Raw genomic sequence first — 20139 nt, forward strand, 5'->3', positions numbered from 1 at the left:
AGACCTCAGAGCAGCTTCCAGTGTCTGAAGGGGGCTACAAGGATGCTGGAGAGGGACTCTTCATCAGGGACTGTAGCGATAGGACAAGGGGTGATGGGTTCAAACTGAAACAGGGGAAGTTCAGGTTAGATCTAAGGCAGAAGCTCTTCCCTGTGAGGGTGCTGAGGCGCTGGCACAGGGTGCCCAGAGAAGCTGTGGCTGCCCCATCCCTGGCAGTGTTCAAGGCCAGGTTGGACACAGAGGCTTGGAGCAACCTGGTCTGGTGTGAGGTGTCCTTGCCCATGGCAGGGGGTTGGAACTGGATGATCTTAAGGTCCTTTCCAACCCAAACCAGGCTGGGATTCTGTGACTCTAAGCCTAATGAAATGGGGAGGGGAGAACCTTCAGAGCTCCTCAAATAAGGTCCAGCTCAAAAGAAATGGACCAGATCCTCAGCTGTTTTCCGTCTGTGTGGATTTTTGCTCTTTTTATCCCCCCAGGATTCCTCATCATTTACCCTTTCCCAGGCTTTGACTCAGGAAGGACTTAACACGCACTGGATGTGGGACACAGGCCTGCTGTGGTCCATGGAAGGCACCTTCTTGCTGTGGTGCCCCTAAGGACCCATTCATGGGCCGTGTGCATGTACATTGGCAGATGCACCTCAGGGTAACCCCATGGGGAGGCAGAGAGGATGAGTTCACCTTTCCAGAATGCCATAAAGGAAACCTGTGGTGCTTTTGATCTGTGTTTTATTTTGACTGTAAACTCTGACTGGACAAAGGGGAGAAGAAGACAAAACAGAAGCAACCTGAAACCTCAAACAGTGATCAAACATGTAAATCCATACATGGCTGTTACAAAAGGCATGACTAGACACGGGGTTGCAAGGGAATAAAAACATAAAGCTAAGGATTGGGTTACAATTTATGTCCTTCCTACCTGGCATTGATACTTGTGGTCATTTGACTTGTTCTGGTCATTTTTGATACACAGACTAAACAGAACCTGAGACAAAGGGCAAGCTTGTAAACAGGGGAGCAGCCACTGCGGAATCCTGATCTTATTTGTGTTTTAATACCAGCTAATAAGGTGACTTACCTTGCAGCAGATAGGGGCAGATAAGGCTGATAGCCTCTGGTGGTTGATTTTGCAAGCTGGGAAGTGAGTTGCTGAAGTTCCTGGTAATAGACTGGAGATGGCTTGTGAAAAAGATAGGGTCTCCTGCTTGTGTTCAGTGCAAGAATATACCTTTATGAACCAGATGGAAGTGAGTGTTGGAACTGGAGGGGGGGAATGTGCAAAAGGGCTGCTGTTTCTCATAGCTTCACCAGGGAGGAGGAAACAAAGCCATGCTGCTGAACCCCAGCCAGCCACTCACACCAGCAGAGACAGGAGGAGATTTGCCCGTAGGAAGGACAGGATTCAAACACAAAGTGAGCTTAAACCATGGCTTTGAGGGAAGTTCCTGCAGTTTTGGCTGATAGCCTCTTTCTCAGAGCTTGCCAACAGCTGCCTTGGAGGGTATCACAGTGCAATGGCCTGTCTTGACAGGGCAAGCTTGTACGAGCCAGGGGAGGAATCTCATGTAGGAGCGTTGTGCCATATACCAAGTTTAGTGCCGTTGCATTGAGATGCTACCAGTCTGAAGAGGATAATGGGAGCAGGCAAGACCAGCAGCTGCACAAAGTGAAAGCAGAACTGAAAACTCAGTGCTGTCTGCTGGCATAACCCAAGGAGTCTTGTAGACAGTGAAAAGGCCAACCACTCTCCAAGGTGGAGTAAGTTCATGGCAGGGCAGGACCCCCACACATTGCACTTCTACATCTTTCCTCGAACTCTGAGGTTCAGGTCGAGGGTCAGAACATGCACACTGTTGAAATCAGCCTTTTGCAATATCCTATAGTGCTGGAAATGGGACTGTCCTGGGTGAATGCATGCCCTGACTGCACCACTGACCCTCCAGCACGCACCTAACCAAATGATCTCAGGAGGGGAGCGTTACCAACATGAACCAGTTCCTGTTGGCAGAAATCTGTAGGTTTTGCTGTAGGGCTACTGTGTCAACGCTATTTAAGCTGCCTCCAACCAAGCATGGAGTGATAAAGATATATATATCTATAACAGGTTGAGACTGGGTTACAAAGCTACTGTCAGTGTTAAGTGGATTACACTGTTGCTGCAATTAAGTGGAATCCAGTAATGCACATCGTAAACGTTCAGGTTGCATGTACTACTGGTTATGTTATTGTACTGACATTCCATGTATGCCTTACCTCATCCCATGCTGTTTCTAAACAGAACCCCTTCACCTTGCAGGAGGAAAAGAAAAGCAGAGTAAAAGCAACACTGAAAGGTGAATTGGGGTTGTAGTGGGTATTTGCAATAGTGAAATACCCGATTGCCAGCGCATTGTCTGGTGCTGACCAGTGAGCGATGCTCTGTCTCTTGAGAACGCGGTGGTTCAGATGCTCATGGAGATGTCCTGTGAGATTACATCTGCACACTGAGCCCCGGATGCCCTGTGATGCTCTAGTCATGCTCTCAGGTAAGGACACCCAACATACACCCGCCAGCAAGCACTGACATGCTCCAAGGGTGGGATGTGCTAACTCAGCACCCAGCTTGCACCGACATCGCGGCACCAGATGAAACAGTCAAAGTAAACACGTGAATTGATGGAGAAATGTCGGTGCCTTTGAAGGCTTCCACAGCGAGGTCTTGTTTAGGAAGATCCTACCTTTAGGTGCATGAGGCTCACAGACTGATCCTACCTTGGTGGGCCAGACTGAGGGTCTGCTGCCATGGAGGGAGGCATCATGGGGCTGAGGCTGCTCCCATGGCTGAGACACCTCTACACTTTGGTGTATTTGGGGTGTTTGTACCTCTTTCTAGTCTCTGTGCCCAGGTGGCTGGTGGCCTGTGTACCACCAGCTCTCCCCTCTGTGGGGTAGACTCATCTCTCCATCGTCAGTCATCCTGAGGACCACGGTGGCAGTGGGGCACATGGGATACAGGCACCTCCTGGGCAGAGACCTTTGGTGAAGCTGTAGCAAAGAGCAGCCAGGAAACTGCTCATGCTCCACCATGTTTCTTGCTCCTCCTGGACATGGTCTGTTTCTCCTTTCCCACCCAATCTCCCTGGGTGTCTGTTTGACCCCAGGAGGCGACAGCCAGTGCCATGATCCTGGGCTTTCCACCTCACACATGTAAATGCTGGACTTCCAGTGTCTGACCTTGAACACTGCCAGGGATGGGGCAGCCACAGCTCCTCTGGGCACCCTGTGCCAGCGCCTCAGCACCCTCACAGCGAAGAGCTTCTGCCTTAGATCTAACCTGAACTTCCCCTGTTTCAGTCTGAACCCATCACCCCTTGTCCTATCACTACAGTCCCTGATGAAGAGTCCCTCTCCAGCATCCTTGTAGCCCCCTTCAGACACTGGAAGCTGCTCTGAGGTCTCCATGCAGCTTCTCTTCTCCAGGCTGAGCAGCCCCGATGTTCTCAGCCTGTCTCCATACGGAAGGTGCTGTATTTCAGACTTAATGATCCTGCCAGGCTTCACGTCCCTAAGGACAAAGGAAAAACAAGTAGTCCCAACATGTCTGAAGGGGGCTACAAGGATGCTGGAGAGGGACTCTTCATCAGGGACTGTAGTGATAGGACAAGGGGTGATGGGTTCAAACTGAAACAGGGGAAGTTCAGGTTAGAGCTAAGGCAGAAGCTCTTCCCTGTGAGGGTGCTGAGGCGCTGGCACAGGGTGCCCAGAGAAGCTGTGGCTGCCCCATCCCTGGCAGTGTTCAAGGCCAGGTTGGACACAGGGGCTTGGAGCAACCTGGTCTGGTGTGAGGTGTCCCTGCCCATGGCAGGGGGTTGGAACTGGATGAGATTTAAGGTCCTTTCCAACCCAAACCATTCTGTGCTTTTAACCCACAACTTCAAGTGCTTCTGTCCCAAATGCAGTGAAAAAAGTCTCACTGTCTTCAAAGAAAATGAAACTGGTCCCAATGGGGAGCTTTGTTTTCCTATGGATTAAGTGTGGGCTTCCTTGCAAAGTTAGCCCTTGTGTTTGAGCCCCAGTAACCTGGATGCTGGGGCACAGGCGCATTCCTGTTACTCATCTAGCCCATGATTTTACCGTTTGTCAGGGAAGGGTCTGTCCACTTGTCATCTGATTGTGCAAATCCACCTTCCATGTGAGTCGGGCTTTGGGTTTCGCTGTTTTCCAGGCTCTGACTATGTGCTCAGGGAGTTGCAGTCATGGTTTTTTTTCCATAGGCACTTCCTTTCTCTAAACACCTCCCCTTGGCAGTGGCCCTGCTGACACCTCAGAGCAAGACACTGATAAAAGGGCAGCCTGCCTTCCTCCTCCACGCTCAGCAGCAAGTGGCACAGGCTACTCAGGAGCTCGGGACCAGCATCTCGGGTCGGAACGCTGTCAGGAACCATGAGCAACAGCACTGGTGAGTTTCACTGCTCCGTACCCCTGTGTTTGATGTGCACTTTGGCAGGTCTCCAGTAGGCAGTTCCAGTGGAGGTGGAGAGTTCTCACCCCTCTGACTGCCATGGGGAACATGTTATCAGTGGTACTCCAGCTTGTGGGAAGGTGTTTTGGTACCACCGCTGCTCAAGGGGGGTGGGTTTGCTGTGGCTGTGCAAGTTCTGATTTTAGAGTCATAGAATTCACTAGGCTGGAAAAGACCTTTACATCGTGGCAGATGAGGTGAACCAGCTGCGAAATGCAACTCACTTTTCATCAACATCTGGTTCTATCCATCAGCGGTAATGGACAATTCATGCAGCTTCTTTAAACTTGTCCTGTGTCAAGGTGAAAGGAATGCCTTTGATTCAGGGTACTTAATCGTGGAGATTATTACTCTTCAGTGGTGGCTGATACCATCTGACAGATGTTTTAGAGTAACTGGAAAGAGGATTTATTTGGATGTGAGCTTTGGCCTATTGTCAGCACATCCTGTACCTACCTAGAAAGGTGCCTGAGTCACTCCTTCAGCACTGCAGAGCCACCACCACTGGTTGTGCTCCTGGAGCCAGACCCAGGATGCTCTGAACCCCTCATCTAGTGAGCCAGGAGCAGGTCTCCACAGCATCAATAGGGGAATGATGTCCTGACACTGCTCAGAACCCCTCATCTAGGGAGCCAGGAGCAGGTCTCCACAGCATCAATAGGGGAATGATGTCCTGACACTGCTCCGATCCCCTCCGGTTCATGCCTTGCTACTCTGGGTATGGATGAGCTGAAGTTCCCCAGGAAGTCTTGGACAGCAGCCTCTCTGGGATGTGAATTCACATCACTGTGAGAGTGTTTTCCTGGGGGCTGGGTAAGGATAGGGAGTAAATGCAGGTGTCCAGATTTTGCTCTCTCTTGTAAAACTACAGTTCTCTTCCCACTTCCATCCTGTCCTCCCTTATTCCCACTGAATCTGCTCTGCATTAATATACTTTTTAAAGCCACATCACCTCATCCTCATGGAAAAAAGGCTTCAGGTTCTTACCAGTGCAAAGTCCTCGTGTCCCTGCTTTTGTCCTGGGTGATCCCTTGATGCTCCGAACATCTTCCCAGGCAGATAGCAATGCGATGGGGCCAGCAGGGTAGTGCAGAAAGGAGCTCCATAAGGGATAAATCATGGAACGAGGAGATGAAAGTAAAATCACTGCCTTGAAACTTCTGCTTAAAGAAAGGAAACAAAATCATTTGAGAACAGTTGAGGTTTGGGTTTGCTTCTGGCTTGCCCTAGGAGCGAGCGCAGCCTCTTGCAACGTGTTCTCAGCGTGCTCCAGGCAGGAGGCAGGGCAGGAAGCTGCAAGTGGCACACAGGGGCTGCCCGGGGAGCTTGGCTGCAGCCCAGCCCCTCGGATCACCGGGTACCACGTGTGTGTTTGCACAGGAATCAGTGCAGTGCAGCTGGGATAGGTCTTTGGCACCGCGCTCTGCGCTCTTAGGGCATAGAATCAGGGAATAGAATCATAGCATCAGCCAGCTTGGAAAAGACCTTAAAGACCACGTCCAGCCGTTACCTTAGGGCTGCCAGCTCATCACTACACCATAGAACCATAGAATGGTTAGGATTGGAAAGGATCTTAACATGCTTTGTGTTCCAAGGCAGCTGTTGTCCATGGTGTTAATCTGTGCATCCTCAACATCGGTAGTGTCCAGAAACAGGGGATGGAAATGCACTCCCTAAGTTAGGAAATGCTGTAAAGACAGATTTCCCAGAGCCCTTTCCCACAGCCATCTTATGCATTCAGCTCCCACATCCCTCTATAGCCCTCTCCCATCACCAGGGCTGGTTTTGGGAGCTTCTCACCCTGGCACCAGTGTTTCCATAGGGAGCACAGTTGAGCAGCTTTGGTAGCTGGAGATTTGTCAATGCTGAGGAAGAGGCACTTCCCCTTCATCCTTCTCAAGAAGGTTAAGCAATTATTTCAGCTGAAGTTTCTTGACATTAATACAGACACAGATATCCCCCACACACACACTTCATCGTGCAAAACATCAGCCAGATGTTGGCATCTGTCAGGCAGCAAGCAAGCAGAAACAAAATCACTTAGAAGGTGATGGCCAGTTTTTAGTCTGTATCTGCTGTACCACTGATAACTGTTAAGTAATGAAGATAAATATGGTTTATATAGCTCCTAAGAAGAAATACATGGAGGTAGTAACCCAGTGGGGGTCCATTGGTTTGCTTCACTCAAGGCTGCTGCCTTCCAGGTGTCAGTGGCACGCGTGCCAGTGATTCCAGCCTGCCCCATCTCTCGTGCCGCAGCAGATTGCAGCCTTCCCTATGGATGGCTCTTGTTGAGCTCAGCCTCACAGGGCTGCCTGATGCCGTGTGAATCTGTCATGGCATCTGCTGCATTAATCCCTTCCACCATTATGCCTTTGATTTGCTAATTTATGGGTTAACGTAAGTGGGTTTGAATTTCCTGACTCTCCCAGATCTTCATCTGAATCACTCCTGAGCCAATTGCTCTTGCGGTATTGTTACTCCCCGCTGTTTACACGGAATTTATCCTTTAAGGGTGTTTAATGGGCAGGTACAAGACAGCTCAGACACTCCCAAAGACATACAGCTCAGCCACGTTCCGGCATGCTCCGGCTTTCCCTGTCACACCTCCCAGGGCAAGCTCCCAAAGCCTTAGGCCAGCGTTGAAAGATGAGGTCTTTCTCTTTGCTCCAGTGTAGCACCAGGTTGTGCCTCTTGGAGCCCCACTCCTATGGACACAGCCCTGAGCCAGGAGCTGCTGGGCACGAGGTGGTGGGGCTTTTCCTGGCCTTGCTCCCATCCAGCTCATCCAGTTCCAACCCCTGCCATGGGCAGGGACACCTCACACCAGACCAGGTTGCTCCAAGCCCCTGTGTCCAACCTGGCCTTGAACACTGCCAGGGATGGGGCAGCCACAGCTTCTCTGGGCACCCTGTGCCAGCGCCTCAGCACCCTCACAGGGAAGAGCTTCTGCCTAAGAGCTCAGCTCAGTCTCCCCTCTGGCAGGTTCAAGCCATTCCCCTTGCCCTGTCCCTACAGGCCCTTGTCCCAAGCCCCTCTCCAGGTTTCCTGCAGCCCCTTTAGGCACTGGAGCTGCTCTAAGGTCTCCCCTTCAGGAGCCTTCTCTTCTCCAGGCTGACCCAGCCCAGCTCTCTCAGCCTGGCTCCATAGGAGACGTGTTCCATATACCACACCATACTATACCATACCATACTATACTTTATAGAGCTCTGCCCCCCATGTTTAGCATCTTCCAGGCAGGTAGCATTTCTCCAGCACAGCTCCAAACCCTCCTTTGGTTACCTGGATTGCAGGAGAAACCAAGTTGCAAAGATCCATGTATTCAGACTTCCATGCGAGGTTGGTCGGTGACTGTTGTTATATGACTTGGGATTAACTTTTGGGGTGGAAATATAAAACATCAACTTCAGTGTCTTGAAGAGACCCCTTTTCCAGGCTTTTGGCATCCTGAGATGTTGGGGATCTCAGCAGCTGAGGGGAGCTGAATTTTGGAACACTTAGTTTACTCCCAGCTTGACTCTATGATGTGCTGTGTTTTGTAAGGAGCAGCTAAAGCTACTGTTAGCTATTATTTGCTAATCATAAATAATACATTCAGTGCTACTATAAGGCTGATCTTTGACCAGAGGGGATTACACTGAGATTAAAGCCCCAACGGTGAGGTTTAATTTTTAAGCTGCTCTCTTATGCTTGGGAGCATCACCTCTGAATGTGCATTGGCAAGCAGCACTTTCTCCATCTGTCTTTACTACTACTACTACTACTACTACTACTACTACTACTACTACTACTACTACTACTTGTTTTAGTACCTGCAATAGCAACGAATCATTTGTAACACTCAGAAAGCTGATGCTCCATGCGTTCAGCACAGCACAGACATGCAGCAAGCAGCAAACAGAAGCTGCTGTCACAGCCCTGGCTTTGACAAGGTGCCACCAGCAAAGCAGCTGAGTAGATGAAGGAGAGAGCTCAGGGATGTGGCTAGGACCATGGGCAGAGATGTTGTGGTGGTCAGGACCTCTGGAGGTGTGAGATGCTGAGGGATGCAGATGTGATTTCCCTGCTCTGGTTTTGAGGGAGAAGCAAGACTTTGACAGAAGCAGGACTTCCAGTATCACAACAAGACGTGCTGTCATGCATCTGGCTGTCCTGTGGACCTGGCTGCTGCAGTATGCAGGGGTAGGCAGTGAGTCAGCAGACATGGGTTGCCAAACCAGTGAGTTCCCATCTCTGAGGAAGCAGCCCCAGGGAGCACAGCAGTGCTGGGATGCCTGGCTGAATGCTTGGCTGCAGCAAGGGCAGAGATGCTCATGCTGCCTCCACCTTCCTCAGGTCACTCATTCCCCACTTGCCCAGGGCTGATGCAGAGGTCAGGCATCCCTCAATCCAGGTGGATTGCTGCAGCACTCACCACTGCCTGCCTCTGTAACCCATCCCAGCAACACAACGGTCTCTGTATCTCTATATACATATATGAAGTAGTGGTTATGTTATGTGTTATATGTTATGTTATCAATGATACAAAATGATATGATCATAAGAGAATCAGAGAATGGTTTGGGTTGGAATGGACCTTAATGATTATCTAGTTTTAACCCCCAACCTGCCATGGGCAGGGACACCTTCCACTAGGCCAGGTTGTTCAAAGCCTTATATTATAAGGCTATATAACTATGTTACATCATATTACATCATATACTACATATATGTAACACATCATATTCCATCATATATTGCATAAATGTACACATCATATTACATTGTAGGTTACATATACGTAATACATCATATTACATCATACATTACATTACATTTTGTTATATCATAACACATTCTATCCTATTATATTAGTACAGTGTAGTGTAATATTGTGCAGTATAGTACATTGTAGTGCAGTATAGTGTAGTACAGCATAGCATACAATATGATACCGTACTATTTATGTGTATATATGTATATATAAACAGCTGTACCATTGAAATGTCACTTGACACTCAGATGTCTTGGCACCTCATGGGGCTCCATTAAGAAGGAAACTGTCTTTGCTGAGCAATTCACCACCAATCTCTCTCCTTTCCCCTCTCCCTTCCTGCTGAAGGCTTTCCAGGGAGCGACCTGAAGGTCACTGGGCTTGACTTCCTCAAGAGCCAGAACTGCCGCCAGCACCACACGGATGGGTACAACATCAGCAACCTGGTGGTGCGGCGCGGGCAGCCCTTCCTGCTGCAGCTCACCTTCAGCAGGGAGCTGCAGGCCCCCGACAAGCTCTCGCTGCGCTTCGGCATCGGTGAGTGCTCCTCCACGGCCCTCAGGAGATGCTCCACTGGCAGCCGCTGTCCGGTCACTGCAGACCCCTGCTGCCCTCCTGCATCCTGTGCTGGGTTTGCTTCCAGGTGAAAACCCAATGAGATCCAGGGGCACCCTGATGTCGCTGAACCCCAGGCGGGAGGAGGATCTCAGCAGTTGGCAAATCTCCATCGTCAAGAGCAGCGGCAATGAGGTAGAGCCCATGGGGAGCATTTCCGCATGGAAGCAGCAATGCCAAGCCTGTTGGGAGCTACAGAGCAAATCCTTCTCCTCCCCCTGCCCTGCTTTCCTTTAGCCCTATCACTTTGGGTGGGCAGAAGCCTTGCCTTGTTTTATCCTGTTTAACCCATTGCTCCCCCACTGCACACGCAGGATGCACTCATCCCATCCTTCCCCTCTCTCCTTGCCCAGATGCCCTTGGCTACCAGCTTTGGCACTTCTGCTGATCCTGCAGGCCTGTGGCTGGGATGGAGGGTCCATCATGCTGTCTCTTTTGTTGCCTCCCCAGTGCCTACTGTCTGTCACCAGCTCACCCATGGCCCCAGTGGGAAAATACACCCTGAATGTAAAGACTGGAAATAACATTTACAAGCCCGAAAACGGTGAAATCTACCTTTTGTTCAATCCTTGGTGTGAAGGTGAGTGGTCCTGCAACCACAGTGATAATCACTGCTCCCTTGGGAGCTTTTCCTCACCTTTTTCCTGCTCTCTTTCCCCAAAAAAGATGGGTAACAGCTTTATTTGGGTGCCAAAGAGACTTCATCAGGGACTGTAGCGATAGGACAGGGGGTGATGGGTTCAAACTGAAACAGGGGAAGTTCAGGATAGATCTAAGGCAGAAGCTCTTCCCTGTGAGGGTGCTGAGGCGCTGGCACAGGGTGCCCAGAGAAGCTGTGGCTGCCCCATCCCTGGCAGTGTTCAAGGCCAGGTTGGACACAGGGGCTTGGAGCAACCTGGTCTGGTGTGAGGTGTCCCTGTCTGTGGCAGGGGTTGGAGCTGGATGATCCCAAGGTATTTTCCAACCCAAACCAGTCTGGGATTCTGTGATTCTATGACTGCATTGGCTTAAAATCCAGATAAAAAAGTAACGGGACAAAAAAGTGTGCTGCTGGTTGGCATCAGTCCCCAAGGTCTCTGCTGCCAGCTTGGTCAACTGAAGTGTTTGGAAGCTCTTTGCTAAAACAAAACACTGGTCACATAGCAATAGACCTACAGGAGTAAATGAAAGGGTAGTCTTAGAGGAAAACTGTCCATGATAGGAAAAAGAGATGTGAGTGCTGCCTGGTCATCCTTTGTGTGAAGGTCCCAGACCACCAGCTCTTCCAGTTAGCATTCCAAGGAGAGCTTTGACTACTGTGAGCAAACCACCTAACACCAAGGGTTCTTTTCCTCCAGATGATGTTGTTTTCATGGCTGATGAGGCACAGAGAAACGAGTACGTGCTCAACGACACGGGCTACATCTACGTTGGGTCTGCATACAGCATTTACAATAGACCATGGAACTTCGGGCAGGTAAAGCAGCACTTGTCAGTGCTATTACCCTTATTTGCTCTGTCATTCAGTTCAGTGAATCAGAGCTATAAACAGTTTAATCCCATGAGTAGCTTAAAGTGCTTGAGCAGCCCTGCCAGCTTCATCTGCTTGGAGTAACCTGTGTGCTTCAGTGTTTTCCCCATCCACAGCTGGAGAATGGGGTTCAATGGCATGGTAACAGTCAGAATACAAACCCCCTGTCAAATGATGTGCAAACAGAGCATTTCTGGTTGAAGACATTCCCAGAAGGAGTCCTCCCCTCTCCCATGCAACACAGGAGCTGTTGGGAACCAGCTCATGAGACATGGGGAGGGCAAACCAATCCTATTAATTACTTGTTGCATCATGATGGGGAAAAAACAGGGGGAAAAGCAATGGCTGAGGTTGTCATCATTCAAGTGGTGCCTTCCCTGGCCTCGAGGTGAGCTGTTGGATGCAGGACACAAGCATCCCGCCCTCCCAGGAAGGGTGTTCCTCATGCTGCCTCTGAGATAACTCCATAGAGCACAATGACAAACGCAGTCAGGGTAGAGATAAGAGGGAGATGCCGGAGCAGGTTTATTTGCACCCCATAGGAAGCACACAGGCACCCAAACAGAGCATCTTACACTCTATCCGCACAGAATTCCCACCAAACAATGTTGGGATCTGTTTGCTTGGGGTTTCTTTATTTGTTTTTAATTATTTCATATCATTGTATAAGTCTGTGATTTCAAGCTGCAGGATACAGAGAGCCCAGCAAAAGTGCTCACACTGATGCCTTTTCCACGAAGGGCCAAAGGGCACTGGCCACACTGCAGTTCCTATCCTAATATTTATTCTGCTGTTAAGCAATGGGAATTCATATTGATACTGAGATTGATATTCTGCCTAGCTTCATTGGATCAGATGTTTCACATCTCTATGACTTGAACCTCAGGGAGCTTTATCAGCAACTGCTAGTTAGGAAGCTTTTGCTATAATAATCTCCATTTGGCATCTTTTTCTCCTATCCCCAGGGTTCATTCCATACCTGTGTCAATAGACTGCAAATCCATAGTGCTCTTAAACTTTCATTACTCTTGTGAGCAATTTGCAGGGAGATGACGTTAGTGACATAGGGCTACTCACAGGAGTAAAGATCGCTGGGTCAGGTTCCAGCTGTGTTTGCAAGACACACGATGCTTTTGTCTTCTGGCCATGGGGGGGTCATTTAAGCCCTCCTTTGGAGAGAGTGCCTTTTGGAAGCCCTGTAGGCTTGGAAATTCCATATCATAAAGGACGTTTAGAACTGGTCAGACAATTCCCTCCACGTGCTTGGATAAACTTGAGCAAATCCTGGTTTAGAGCAGCTTATAAACATGTCTCCATTTTCTCTCCAAAACAGTTTGAGGAGTTCGTCTTGGACGCCTGCATGTATCTGCTGGACAAAAGCAAGCTCAAGCTGAGCAATAGGAGGGATCCTATGTTCGTGTCCAGAGCCATGTCTGCTTTGGTACGCATCTCTTGTGGAAGCGCTTTGCCCCCCTCCAGCTTTCCCTCCTACTTCTCACTTGCTCTTCTTCCCCTGGGGCCTTGAACACCATTTCAGGATGCACCTGAGATGGGTTCCTTTGGGAAACTGCAAAGAGAAAGCCATTTTGGGTGGAGGGAGGAGGGAGTGATAGACAGCATCACCCCATCGACACAGATACAGCTTGCTGCTGCCCCAAGTGGTTGTCCCTCTTCAGGGAGGGCCAACACAAAGGTTGTATCTTGGGGGGTTACAGCTCTCTGTGGTGGGACCCTTCTTGGAGCCCTAGGGTTTCAGATGCAAGATGCAGGGTGCATTTTGGCTTCCCTGAGCAGTGGTGGCACCTTTGCCTGGATAATCCAGGTGGAGGGTTTCCAACCAGCCTTGCTGGCTGCCCCAGGGCTGTGGAGCAGAGACCCTGCGTTTAAGCCTCCTTCAGCATCGTTCTCCTTTGCATCTGTGCTGCCACAGGTTAACGCCAACGATGACAGCGGTGTCCTGCTGGGGAACTGGTCAGGGAATTACAGCAAGGGGACATCCCCTCTGGATTGGATCGGGAGTGTCTCTATTTTGCAGAAGTATTACAAAACAAAGCAGCCGGTCCTTTACGGTCAATGTTGGGTCTTCTCAGGAGTCCTCACTACAGGTAAGTAGTGACCTGTCTCCCTTCTCTAATTACTGTGCTAATAAGCCAAATTACCGTGCCTCTGAACACCATCATAGAATCCCAGCGTGGTTTGGGTTGGAAAGGACCTTAAGGCTCATCCAGTTCCAACCCCCTGCCAAGGGCAGGGACACCTCCTACTAAAGCAGAGGCTCACACCAGCCCGAGTGATTTGGTGATGCTGTGCTTTGTGCTGCAGTGATGCGCTGCCTGGGGATCCCATCCCGCTGCGTGAGCAACTTCAACTCAGCACACGACACGGAGGAGAACCTGAGAGTGGACATTTACCTGAATGAACTGGGAGAGAAGCTGAATGGGATGTCCCTCGACTCTGTCTGGTACCGACAAAAGGGATTGATGCTTCTTACCCCCCCCTCCATCCCAATGCACCTCATTTCCCAGCCTCAGCAGTTCCCTCAGGAATTTCCCTACTGTTTTGGGTTTGCTGCCTGGGAGATGGAGAGAAAGCCTGGGGTTTCACAGGGTTACACACAAACCCCCATTAAACCTACCCTTACTTAAGAATTAAGGGAGAAGACTGTGGGTTTTCCATCTCACTCCTTTCCTTTCCAACCCAAATGCACGCAGGAACTTCCACGTGTGGAATGACGTCTGGATGAAGCGGACAGACCTGCCAGCGGGGTTTGATGGCTGGCAGGCAATCGACTCAACCCCTCAGGAGCAAAGTCAAGGTAGGGTTTGCCTAGAGAGGCTCTTCACGTACGTGGGCATCAACATCCTAAAGCTGGAGGTCCCCATCCTCTTGTCTCAGCCTGGCACGGGAGGAAGAGCATCTCAGTAGGCAGAAAACCAGCCTTGTAAGAAGCTGTGGAGCATACAGGAGCTGTAGGAGAATGTTATTTCAGAGGTGGGAGCACACACACACTGAGCTAACAGAGGTTAGGTGGAAAATCAGAGCTGATTTCTCTTTCCACCATCCTCTGACAGGTGAAGCTGAGGACTCAGAGTGATCTGTAGTAGGAGGTGACACAGCTTTCTCCAGTAAAGATGCTTTCTGTAGAGCTTTCTTGTGGAAGTAATGAGTTAGTTCATTGGTAAATGAAAGGGGCCACTGCCAAAACTGGTGACTACCCTCCCTGCACAGGCAGAGGGAATTTGGAGGTGGGAAAGACAACATGAATCCTCAAGGCTGTGCAGAAAGTGGGGTATTGCCAGATCAAATACAAGTGGCTAGACTCGATTGGCTCATCACCAAGCCATGACTTTCAAACCTTAAACTTAAATAATTGGGGGAAACGTATAAAAGCTCTTAGTAGACCTTGGTCACCTATAAAAAAGCCCAAACAGCTATGGGATACATGGGGGCTCTTGGAGTTCACGACTGAATTGGAGGAGTATTTACTACTAAGAGCCATGGCCACAGATTCCAGCTTGAGACGGTCTGATGGTTGGAACACAAACTGGAGGCTTTGCTCGTATTTGGAAAAGTAAGTGTTGTTGAATGCACTCTCTAGGCATTTTCCAGTGTGGTCCCTGCCCGCTGAAGGCTATCCGAGAAGGGGATGTGTATCTGCCCTTCGACAGCAAGTTTGTGTATGCAGAAGTGAACGCTGACAAAGTCTACTGGGTGGTCAAGAAGGTGAACGGCAAGGATAAGTACATCAGGATTAACACAGAGACCCGAGGCATCGGCATGAACATCAGCACAAAAGCTGTGGGGCAGGACAAGCGGGAAGACATCACCTGGCAGTACAAGTTCCCTGAAGGTAACTGCTCCATCATCTAAAATAGAGTCACAGAATCAACCAGGGTGGAAAAGCCCTTTAAGCTCACCCAGTCCAACCGTTCCCATCACTGCCAAGGCCACCACTAACCCATGGCACTGAGGCCTCGTCTCCACGCTGTGTGAACACTTGCAGGGACGGTGACTGCAGCCCTGCCCTGGGCAGCCTGTTCCAATGCCTGAGCACCCTCTGGGGAAGGAATTGTTCCTCAGCTCCATCTAAACCTCCCATATAGTGCCAAAGAGCAGACCTCTGGCCTTTCTCCAGAAAACACCTACAGTGGCAGCTGCAATGGCAAGCCCTGTGTATAAGACCTGGAGAGAGGCAGCATTGCTCCTGTGTGTCTTCATGCCCAGAGTGAACCTATAGGCAAGCTTGCAGGCAGTGAAAGTAATGGGCTGAGTGACCACCCTAGTGGTTGGACTTACCGCTGCTTCATTTCTTCATTGTTCTTCTTCTTGTCTTTCCATTCCCCAAACCATACTGGAAACAGAAAACCCCACATTCCCTCCCCACGGTTCTCAGATCCAGCCACGTTGGGCTCGACTGTTAAACCCTTCCTAGTGAGGAGAAGGAAAACCTTAGGCTGAAAAAATTAAGAGCATCCATCCTCAAAAAGTGTCTCCTTTAGGACACTCTTCCATTCCAAAATGCTAGTTTGATCTGGTGGTAGCATAAACCAAGAGGGTCTTTGAGCTGGAGATGCCTTGACATCCTCCCTGCTCAGCAGCAGAAGCATAAATAAAGAGAAGGTGGTTTTGTATTAGACTGAGATACAGGATTCTAGTCTGGTTTGGGTTGGAAAGGACCTCAAGCTCATCCAGTTCCAGCCCCCTGCCATGGACAGGGACACCTCACACCAGACCAGGTTGCTCCAAGCCCCTGTGTCCAACCTGGCCTTGAACACTGCCAGGGATGGGGCAGCCACAGCTTCTCTGGGCACCCTGTACCAGCGCCTCAGCACCCTCACAGGGAAGAGCTTCTGCCTTAGATCTAACCTGAACTTCCCCCGTTTCAGTTTGAACCCATTACCCCTTGTGCTATCACTACAGTCCCTGATGAAGAGTCCCTCTTTGGCACCCAAATAAAGCTGTTACCCATCTTTTTCCTTCATCCAGGCTCTGAAGAGGAGAGGAAATCCATGCAGAAAGCTTCCTCCTTCATCCGCCCTTCAGGAATAGTACCTCGCGCACGCTTCGCTTCATCTTTCCCCGCGGGTCCTGTGGGCCCCAAGCCTACAGTCCTGCAGGAGACAGTCTCCAAGTGTGGGCTCCAGCTTGAGATAACCAGTAAAGCACCTCTGTATCCTGGCAACCCCTTTGAACTGGCCATCATCGTGAAGACCTCAACTCCTGGGACCTGGACCATTGATCTCGCCAGCTCCTGTCAGCTGCAGTCCTATACTGGGAAAGTTGAGGCCAGCCTTGGACATGTCAAGGAGACCGTCAAGCTTGAAGGCAAATCTGGTAGGCACAGAAAGCTTGCTGTGTTCTATGGACTCTTTACTGTGGCAGGCTGGGGCTTCACTTGAGTTTGTTCATAATAGCTTCCTTATTTGAGCAGAGATGGGCACAAAGAGCAGAAATTGCCACCTAGCTCTCTTGTTACTGCATTTGGGAGCCCTGGGATCCCACCATAGCAGGGACCAAACCATGTCTCTGCTGCAGCTTCAATGAGATGGTTAGAAATACACCAGTGTGGGTGGGATATGCTGGAGCATCTACATCCCATTCCCACTGTGTGAGCTTCAAAGATGCCATCCCAGGCTTTGGGTGTACGTGTATGCATCGGGTACCTCACAGGATTTAGATGGCTGGAAAATGCAGCTTGTTCTTGCTCTTGCCACTCTGACATAGATGAGCTGGTGGTGGTGCTGCTGAGTGTTACTGTCTGAATCCATAGGAATGTCAACCTCCTGGCTGATCCCAAGGGCTGTTTGCTGTTCCTTGCGGATCTTTGAGTGGCCTGCATTGCATTCCTGGTCCCCAGCACTGTGATTGAGATTTGCTAAACAGGAGGCTAATGAGTGGGAATAATGAACAGCAGTTGGTCATTTCAAGCGTGAGTCACTCACAAAAAGAAGTCTTTGCTGCTGGTGGTTGCTGAGTGCTCTCATACATACATAGGACAAGGAGTAATGGGTTTAAACTGAAACGGGGGAGATTTAGAATCATAGAATCAGCCAGGTTGGAAAAGACCTTTAAGATCAAGTCCAACCGTTACCCCAGGACCAGTGTGTGGTGTCCCTGCCCATGGCAGGGGCTTGCAACTGGACAATGTTAAGGTCCTTTCCAACCCAAACCAGTCTATGATTCTATGACTACATCTCATTCCACACCCACCACCAGAGCTGACTTTGCCACCCAAACTGTGAGTGATGAAGCCACCAAGCTGTGTTTTCTTCTCTGCAGAGGTGCAGGTCCCTCTGAACATTGCAGCTGACACATACATGAAGACACTGGCATCGGTGGAAGATGAAGTGCTCATCCACATCACTGCCATTGCCGAGGTCCAAGGGACAGATGACAAACTCACCAAGGAGACGACGATGAGCTTTGAGTACCCCCCCATCACTGTCCAGGTGAGGCAGAACCCCAGAACCATTAGGGTTGGAAGGGATCTCTGAAGATCATCCAGGGCAGGTCACACAGGAATGTGTCCAGGTGGGTTTGGATTGTCTCCAGAGAGGAGCAGCCACCAGCCAGGCTCCTCAGGGATGAGGGGTAAAGCTGGGCTCACTGTAACACCATGGTGATGTTAACATTCCCAGAGGACACGATGCCTTGGGAGGGTGGAAAGGATATGAGTGGTTGTCCTCCACCATATTGGTGGTGAGGAGCAATCCTACATCAGCTCCAGCATCCTTATTACCCCTCTCATCCCTGGTATTTGGGGTTGTTTCTTTCCTCCTCTGCCAGATGCCAGAAACAGCCAAACTGAACAAGGAGTTCACCTGTGCCTTCATCTTCAAGAACAAGCTGAACATGCCCTTGGACAACTGCAAGCTGCTGGTGGAGGGCTTGGGCATATTTAAGATGGCAATGTTTGATCAGGGGTAAGGAGATGACTCCAGCATGAAATGAGTATGTCAGGACTCTGTTTCTTCTGTTTTAAACTCCTTTGAAGAAGCAGTTGGGGGATTGGGAGTAAGCAGCCCCTCTGCATTTGAATCTGAACCACATTTGGGTGCAGTAGAAAGACCCACACAGGGGTCGATGTGCTCAGAGTGTTTGGGCACAACAGGGCTCACCCTGTGCTCCTGCTGTGATGCTGGGTGCTGCCCAGCCGCTGTGAACACAGCTGCTTCCTTCAGAAGCCCTAAATCAGGTCTCTGGGAGGTCTGGGAAAGATCCCCAGGATCACTGGGACCAACAGCCAGCACCACTGTGCTGAGACCCTCCTGCTGCACCTTGGTGCTGGGAGAAGGGAAACAGCCTGAATACAGGCAGCGGCTGGTTGTTTAAGTGAAATGGTTTGAAAGCAGTAAATAAGAACCGTAACTCATAGAATCACAGAATCCCAGACTGGTTTGGGTTGGAAAGGACCTCAAGATCATCCAGTTCCAACCCCCTGCCATGGGCAGGGACACCTCACACCAGACCAGGTTGCTCCAAGCCCCTGTGTCCAACCTGGCCTTGAACACTGCCAGGGATGGGGCAGCCACAGCTTCTCTGGGCACCCTGTGCCAGCGCCTCAGCACCCTCACAGGGAAGAGCTTCTGCCTTAGATCTAACCTGAACTTCCCCTGTTTCAGTTTGAACCCATCACCCCTTGTCCTATCACTACAGTCCCTGATGAACAGTCCCTCTCCAGCATCCTTGTAGCCCCCTTCAGACATGTTGGGACTACTTGTTTTTCCTTTGTCCTTAGGGATGTGAACCCTGGCAGGATCATTAAGTCTGAAATAATCTGCACTCCAACCAGACTGGGAGAGAAGAAAATAGTAGCCAAGCTCACCTCGAACCAGATCAAAGCGATCTCCACAGAGAAGGCCATCACCATTGTTGAGTAGGATGGGTGCCTCCGTGGGGTGGCCTCACTAAAGGCCTTTTCTAACCGAGCTGCATGTGTCAGACATTTCCTGCCTCCTTCTTTGCTGGATAGCACTGTCAAAGTAAAAAGCAAAAATCCCATGAAGTGAACTAAACTGATTGAAAGGGCACAATTGTGTTGATTGCAGTTGTGATTCAATAAAGATGTTAAAATCGATGGCGTGATTGGGTCGTATGGCTCCCGCTTCAGGCCAGGGATTGGAACTCATGGAGGTGCCAGCGTCAGCCATGGTGAGTAGGAGCCCAGGGATGCTCTGCAGCCACTTGGCTGTGGTCCTACATTGGAGATCACTGCACCGTGGGCAGCTCAAAGATGCTTTAAGCACATCCCTCCTGTGTGATTCCCTCTCGCTCCCAGCTGGGCACGCACTGGCATGTACCTTTCCTGTCTTTAGATAACAAAAAGAGCAAACCTGGCACAGTCTCTCCAAACCCCATTTCTCATTTATCCTCTTCCTGTCCCACCCAATTCTTCCATGGGGGGGTGGTTTGGAGCATGTTTTGGAAGCAGGACAATCTGCAGCAGCGTTACCAGTACTTCCCTAGAAACGTGTCATCAGAGAACCACTGAATTAAGCTCACCCAGTTGAACCATTGCCCATCAGTGCCAAGGCCACCGCTAACCCATGTCACTGAAGGCCTTGTCTATGTGGTGTGTGAGCATAGACAAAATAGTCAATCATTTTATGTGCCAGCTTATAAAAAGGGATTAGGAGAAGAAAAGGGAGGAGAAAACAGGCAAAAGAAGGGGTTTGACCTTCTCTTGTGTGTCAAAGACTTGGGAACCCCTGGAGGAGCACCCAGGCACCTGTTGGGCTCCAGAAGGTGGTCAGGCTGC

The 20139-nt window shown here is 50.1% G+C and overlaps 1 protein-coding gene across 2 annotated transcripts; it reads left to right on the forward strand.

The window, feature by feature from the left end:
• The first annotated feature begins 2252 nt into the window (after positions 1-2252).
• On the forward strand, positions 2253-19456 carry TGM4 (transglutaminase 4). Of its 2 annotated transcripts, XM_061351843.1 has the most exons (15): positions 2253-2527; positions 4256-4440; positions 9605-9793; positions 9900-10006; positions 10322-10451; positions 11209-11327; positions 12715-12822; positions 13312-13486; positions 13704-13842; positions 14093-14196; positions 14980-15231; positions 16368-16715; positions 17661-17830; positions 18168-18304; positions 19120-19456. In XM_061351843.1, the coding sequence occupies exons 2-15, from the start codon at positions 4425-4427 to the stop codon at positions 19259-19261; spliced, it is 2136 nt and encodes a 711-aa protein (XP_061207827.1). In that variant the 5' UTR covers positions 2253-2527; positions 4256-4424; the 3' UTR covers positions 19262-19456. The 2 variants fall into 2 exon arrangements, with proteins under 2 accessions (XP_061207827.1, XP_061207828.1); XM_061351844.1 differs by lacking the exon at positions 2253-2527 and having other exon boundaries at positions 4246-4440.
• The last annotated feature ends 683 nt before the right edge of the window (positions 19457-20139 follow it).

The sequence above is a fragment of the Neopsephotus bourkii genome, unplaced genomic scaffold, assembly GCF_033783945.1.
Source record: "Neopsephotus bourkii isolate Nb327-2 ecotype Australia unplaced genomic scaffold, CSIRO-AGI_Nbou_v1 NB_611, whole genome shotgun sequence".
NCBI classification, from domain to species: Eukaryota; Metazoa; Chordata; class Aves; order Psittaciformes; family Psittacidae; genus Neopsephotus; species Neopsephotus bourkii.

Coding starts and splice junctions, on each gene's coding strand:
- TGM4 (XM_061351843.1), top strand. Junction 10,007..10,321: donor TCAAGAGCAGCGGCAATGAG/GTAGAGCCCATG, acceptor TTGCCTCCCCAG/TGCCTACTGTCTGTCACCAG. Junction 13,487..13,703: donor CTCAGGAGTCCTCACTACAG/GTAAGTAGTGAC, acceptor TTTGTGCTGCAG/TGATGCGCTGCCTGGGGATC.